Source organism: Miscanthus floridulus, chromosome 4, assembly GCF_019320115.1.
Source record: "Miscanthus floridulus cultivar M001 chromosome 4, ASM1932011v1, whole genome shotgun sequence".
NCBI classification, from domain to species: Eukaryota; Viridiplantae; Streptophyta; class Magnoliopsida; order Poales; family Poaceae; genus Miscanthus; species Miscanthus floridulus.
The window spans coordinates 92,920,632-92,926,822 of NC_089583.1; the positions used below are offsets into that span (position 1 = coordinate 92,920,632).

General features: G+C 44.5%; 1 protein-coding gene across 1 annotated transcript; it reads left to right on the top strand.

The window, feature by feature from the left end:
- Window positions 1-294: 294 nt before the first annotated feature.
- On the top strand, window positions 295-2,426 carry LOC136552138 (uncharacterized). Its single transcript, XM_066543680.1, has 3 exons — window positions 295-453; window positions 1,532-1,725; window positions 1,919-2,426. Exons 2-3 carry the CDS (start codon window positions 1,551-1,553, stop codon window positions 2,137-2,139), a joined length of 396 nt encoding a protein of 131 aa, XP_066399777.1. The 5' UTR covers window positions 295-453; window positions 1,532-1,550; the 3' UTR covers window positions 2,140-2,426.
- Window positions 2,427-6,191: the final 3,765 nt, after the last annotated feature.

Below are 6,191 nucleotides of genomic sequence, written 5' to 3' on the forward strand. Positions count from 1 at the left end.
GGTATTTAATTTTTACAGTATTGTTATCTTATCGTGCTATCCATGTGTTTTTATTATAAATTATTAGTTATTCCGTAGCGACGCACGAGCACGTTATTAAAAAAAATAGAAAACCGTTAGCGTAGGACTAAATTTATTTGGTTTTGACGGTCAGGAACATATCTGTTATTTGGTTTTGACGGTCGGAACATATCTGTTACCCGGTTTCATGAAGGTCTGCGAGTCGGAGGTCGAAGGGTGTGCTCTACCCTTAACAAATTCACCCTGCCGGACCACGACTGCAGTCGGCCAGTCCCCAGTCCCCAGTCCCCACTTCTAGCGCTCTGTCCCTCTTTTGCGGCAACTGGGCGGCCGCCGACGCCAACGCCCTACGCCAGGTGCCCAGGTCTTCGTCGGTCCGTTCCGAGGCCTTCGTCGCGTCCTTCGCTGGCGACGAGCACCCACGGCCACGAGGTATGTGTACCTTTTCTCTTGCGTTCCTGTAGGGAACCGGACACCCTAACCCTAACTTAAGCTCTTTACCTATTTGTAATCGGATCTGATCTCATTTCAATTGTATACTAACTTCGATTTTTTTTTGCAAAAAATATTGGGTATACATGTGTAAATCCATGTCCTTTACTGGGTCCGCCCCTGCTGCCGTTCCAATTGATCCATCCATTGTTCGATTAGGTTCGTCATCTTCGTCTTTTAGCGCGCTAGGTGGAGAATAATATTTAGTTGGCACCACTGGGCTTCTTGGAATATTGGTTCCCAGTTAAGGTACGGTTGCGACTTCATTTGAAAAGACATGGGGATTCAACTGAACACCCATTCCACGCCCTGGAAGCGCAATGGATTGGCGACCGAGGAACATTTCTAATGTTGTGTTCAGGACATGAGCATGATGATTAACATTCTGCAAGATCGTTCTTTCTTGTTTTTTGCTCTGTATTCCGGAGCCTCAATTCTACTGCCTTCTATTGACTTATTGAGGTACACACATGTGCTTGCGGCGAGCTCAGAAAGAGTGTTTAGGCATGCCTTTTTCAGTTTGGTTAGTAGATTATGTCACTAATGAAGATCTTAGCTTGCTCGGTCTCGGTATATTCGACTCATGCCTATGCATATCCAAGTGACCATGCATATATAAAACTGCTACATTAGATCTCACTGTATGCATTTGGCTCTACTACAATGATGCTAACAGCTTTGTGAACAGTGACTGGACCAATGTTTCACTACCTAAGGGCTGACTATTATATGCATATTGGTTATACGGTTATACCACAATGATGCTAGCAGCTTCGTAAACAATGACTGGGCCAGTGTTCCATTACCTACAGGCTGCCCATATTCAGTTCTTTATTTACACAATACCATGCTTAGTGCTCCAGGACTAGAGCTCTGAATGTAAGGGTTTCTGGTGGCTCTCTGGATGCACACTTGTAGTGTAGGAGTATATATATCTTTCAACCAAAGACAAAAAAAATCTAGAGTAGGTCTGATTTCAAATTTCTGCTGGAAGGAATTGATAAAGAAACACTTGCAGAACTGAAGAATAGAGAAACATGTCGTCTGGTGGTGTGAAAGATTTTTACCGGCAGAAAAAGAAAGGAGGTGTGACCAAGGCAGCATCATCTTCGAAGAAGAAGACACAGCAGTACACTGGTGGGGCCTCTGTTGGCGCCCCAGATACTGCTCAGACATCAGCTCTAGTTTCTCATGGCTCCTGGGATCTCAAAGGTACTCTTGCTACTTGCCGAGGGTCATAGGATGATATGAGTAATCCTCTTTAATTTCTGTGCTCCTCACTTTGTGGGGAAGTGTAGAAGTTCTTTTTTTTTATATAATTATACTCATATATTAGTGCTATCTCAAGTTTTTTTTTTTCCATTTTGATACCCTAAGCCTGTTGCTTGTGGCAATGTTGCTGCAGATGATTTTGGTGATCAAGAAGAGCAGCTGCGACAGTTTGACATGGACATGAAGTTTGGCCCATGCATTGGTGTTACTCGGCTTCAGCGCTGGGAGCGAGCCTCTGCCATGGGCCTCCAGCCACCAGCTCATCTCCGGGACCTCTTACTGCATGCGCCATCAACAAAGAATCGCAGTGACGGTAGTCCCTCTGTTGAGTGCCTTTGGGAGGGTAAAGTCTAGAAGAAATATCTTCCATGATAAGAAGCACTCGCCTTCCTCATTGCAACTAGTGCAGCTGGTTCCATCTTACCCCATCAGCCCAAATCCTCCGCTACACTACACATCGACCCCCCAGATCACTTCTCTCTACTTCAAGCAGTTAACTGGAGACACTTCTAAGTTGTACCGTGCAACCTCTTGTTGCTGTATGTTGGCACTTGTTTGTTTCTCTTGCTCATGTTTGGTAATAACAGTATATATAGATGGCTACATGTGCGTATGTTGGCACTTGTTGCTGAATTCTCTTATATCGCAAGATGCTGTTGCGTTATGCGTATCTGAGCGCGTCATGCACGTGCATGAAACATTTCCTGTGAGGTGTCATGCACGTTATGCCCCCCATGTATCTGTTCAAGAGACTAAATAGAAGGGTCAGAAGGCGAAGGAGGTGGATAATACAGGTTTCAACCTTTGATACACAAGGATAGTCGTGAATAGAAATGGAGTAGGAGTCTAGATTGATAAGAGCCTTAAGAATGGTATGGTGGGAGTGAGAAGGCAAGGAGATAGGATTATCTTAATTAAGCTTGTCGTTGGTGATATGGTCTTGAACGTAATTAGTGCATATGCTTCTCAAGTAGGTCTCGACGAGAGTGCTAAGAGACAGTTCTAGAAACACTTAGATGGCCTGATTAGAGCTGTACCTAGTAGTGAGAAGCTTTTTATAGAAGATCTTAATGGGCATGTAGGTACTACAAGCGTAGGTTTCGAGGCAGTTCATGGAGGTTTTAGGTATGGTAGTAGGAATCAGGAGGGGGTGGGAGTTCTGGACTTCGCGGTAGCTTTTGATCTGATGATAGCCAACATTTTCTTTAGAAGGAGAGAATCTCATCTAGTGACCTTTAATAGCAGACAACATTCTAGCCAGATTGACTTCGTCCTCGCAAGAAGAAATGACAAACGAGCATGCTTGGGTTGCAAGGTGATACCAGGGGAGTGTGTTGTTTCTCAACATAAGCTTTTGGTAGTAGACTTTCGTTTTCAGGTGCATGCCCGTAGGGATAAACAAGCTAAATTGAAAGAACAAAGTGGTGGAAATTAAAAGGGGAGACGCCAGAGGTATTTAGGAAAAGAGTTATCAAAGAGGGCTCTTGGAAGGAAGAAGATGACATAAACAACTATGTGGGAGAAGATGGCAACCAACATTCGAAAGATAGCCTCAGAGGTGTGTGGAGTAAACAAAGAAAGTGGAGGTGAGGCTAAAGATATTTGATGGTGGAACGAGGAAGTCCAAAGGGCTATTATGGAGAAGAAAGAATGCTATAGACGCTTGTACCATACAGGAGTGTGGACAACATAGATAAGTATAAGATGACAAAGAAGACTGCAAAGCGAGCTATAAGTGTGACAAAGGGTAGAGCGTACGAGGACCTTTACCAACATTTGAGTACGAAGGAAGGAGAGAATGACATTTATAGGATGGCTAGGGTTCGTGAGAGAAAGACAAGGGACTTCAACCAAGTTAAGTGCATTAAGGATGAAAGGGAGCATCTCTTGGTGAAGGATGATGAGATCCAACATCGATGGCAAGAGTATTTTGACAAATTAGTTCAATGGCGAGAATACGAACACAACCTTTTAGTTGGATGACTTTTTTTATGACACCAATAGGCGTTTTATGCGGAGAATCCAAGAATCTGAGGTCAGAGAGGCATTGAAAAGGATGAAAGGAGGTAAGGTGATGGCACCGGATGGTATCCCAATCGAGGTGTGGAGATGACTCAGGGACATAGCTATAGTATGGCTAACCAAGCTGTTCAACCTTATTTTTCGATCGAACAAGATGCTTGACGAGTGGAGGAGAAATATATTGGTACCGATCTACAAGAATAAAGGGGATATTCAAAGTTGTACTAATTACCAGGGAATTAAGTTGAATGAGCCATACTATGAAGCTATGGAAGAGAGTTATTAAGCATCGCTTGAGAGCAATAACGCGGGTCTCTATGAACCAATTTGATTTCATGCCCGAAAGGTCAACCATGGAAACCATTTTCTTAATAAGACACGTTATGGAGCAGTATAGGGAGAAGAAGAAGGACGCACATATGATTTTTATTGACTTGGAGAAGGATTATAATAAAATACCAAGGAATGTTATATAGTGGGCTTTGGACAAACATAAAGTCCCAACGAAGTACGTCGGGCTCATTAAGGACATATACAGCAATGTTGTGACTAGTGTTTCGAACAAGTGACGAAGACACGAATGACTTCTCTATTAGGATAGGACTCATCAAAGGTCAGCTTTGAGCCCTTATCTATCTGCCTTAGTGATGGATGAGGTCATAAGGGACATACAAGGGGAACATCCCTTGGTGTATGTTTTTCGCGGACAATGTAGTGCTAGTTGATGAAAGCCGACATGAATGAATCAGAAACTGGAGTTATGGCGGAAGACTTTGGAGTCTAAAGGTTTTAGACTCAGTAAAACTAAAACTGAGTATATGAGATGTGACTTCGGCATTACTACTCGGGAGGAGAAATATATTAGTTTGGAAGGTCAAGTAGTGCCTAGGAAGGATACTATTTCGATATTTAGGATCAATGCTACATAGAGACGGGGATATTGATGAAGATGTTAGCCATAGAATCAAAGTAGGGTAGATGAAGTGGCGCCAAGCATCTGGTGTCCTATGTGACAAAAGGGTACCACAGAAGCTAAAAGGTAAGTTTTAAAGGACGGAGATTAAAGCTACTATGTTGTATGGTGCAGAATGTTGGCCTACGAAAAGACGACATGTTCAACAGATAAGTTTCGTGGAAATACGTATGTTGCGTTGGATTTACGGTCATACAAGAAGGGATTGAGTTTGGAACGATGATATACGTGATAGATTAGGGGTAGCACCAATTGAAGAAAAGCTTGTCCAACACCGGTTGAGATGGTTTAGGACATGTCCAACGGAGACCTCCAGAGACACCGATGCGTAGTGGAATCCTAAGCCAGGATAGTAACATGAAGAGAGGCAGAGGAAGACCGAAGTTGACTTAGGTAGAGGCAATAAAATGAGATTTGAAAGGATGGAATATACCTAAAGACTTAGCCTTAGATAGGAGTGCTTGGAAAACAACTATTCACGTGCCTAAACCTTGAAGGCTTCTGCTAGGTTTCAACTCTAGTCTACCCTAACTTATTTGGGACTTTAAGGCTTTGTTGTCGTCGTCATCGTTGCATTGTGATCGACTGTTTGGGGTGCTGCAATTTCACACTCACAATCGAAGAACTGCCTATGATGGAGGCATGGAAAAATGGCCCAAGAGACATGGATATGGGCGATCCATCACAAACGAAGAACAGCATTATTATTGTCGTGAGATCTTGATAATACCATGGTGAGCGATCTCTGATTACTACCAGATCACTGTACCACCAAACTTCCAGGCGTTCTTCTCTATGTTCAAGAACTGGGCTTTTACTGTGCGTGGAAGTGCTTTCCTCCCTCTCCTTCCGTGCTTCCGTCCATCTATCCCACGAGTGTTTTTGTCCTGGGCCGCATGTAGCAACATGGCTACGTTCTTTATGGTTCATGGAAACGAAGCGGAACGGCCTGGTGGGCCTCTATCAGCCTTCTCTCGTAGGGCTCCTGACTTGATTAGTTATTACTGCGTCCGGTTGACAGTACTGTGCCGTCGTCGTTCGTGTTCCCCGGTCTGATTCATGTGGCGGGTGCTGCTGCACTCGTATTCGGCGCGCGCGACTGTGTGTGTGTGTGTGTACATGCGCGCCTACCGTGTCATCCCGACCGACCCACCGGCCTGTATGTGGTAGCAGTACTGAACCGAACGATGATAGCCCACGCCAACGATCGTATATATATACAGAAGACCAAACCGCCGTGTGGTGTGTGTCCGTGAGTGGTTTTGCCTGGCCGGCGCGTCAAGACGTGGGACGAGTAGTAGTGGTGCAGAGTGCTGCTGGCACGTTTTCTCACTGTGTCTGTGTGTCCGCATCCGCGCGACGACGACGGATGGGTGCGGCGGCTGTGCCAATGGCAGAGCTGAGATCTGGG

What these genes read in the sequence shown, in the direction of transcription:
- LOC136552138 (XM_066543680.1), top strand. Translation starts at nt 1,551, where the DNA reads ATGTCGTCTGGTGGTGTGAAAGATTTTTACCGGCAGAAAAAGAAAGGA. An exon ending in TGGCTCCTGGGATCTCAAAG is followed by an intron (nt 1,726 to 1,918) that starts GTACTCTTGCTA and finishes ATGTTGCTGCAG; the next exon opens with ATGATTTTGGTGATCAAGAA.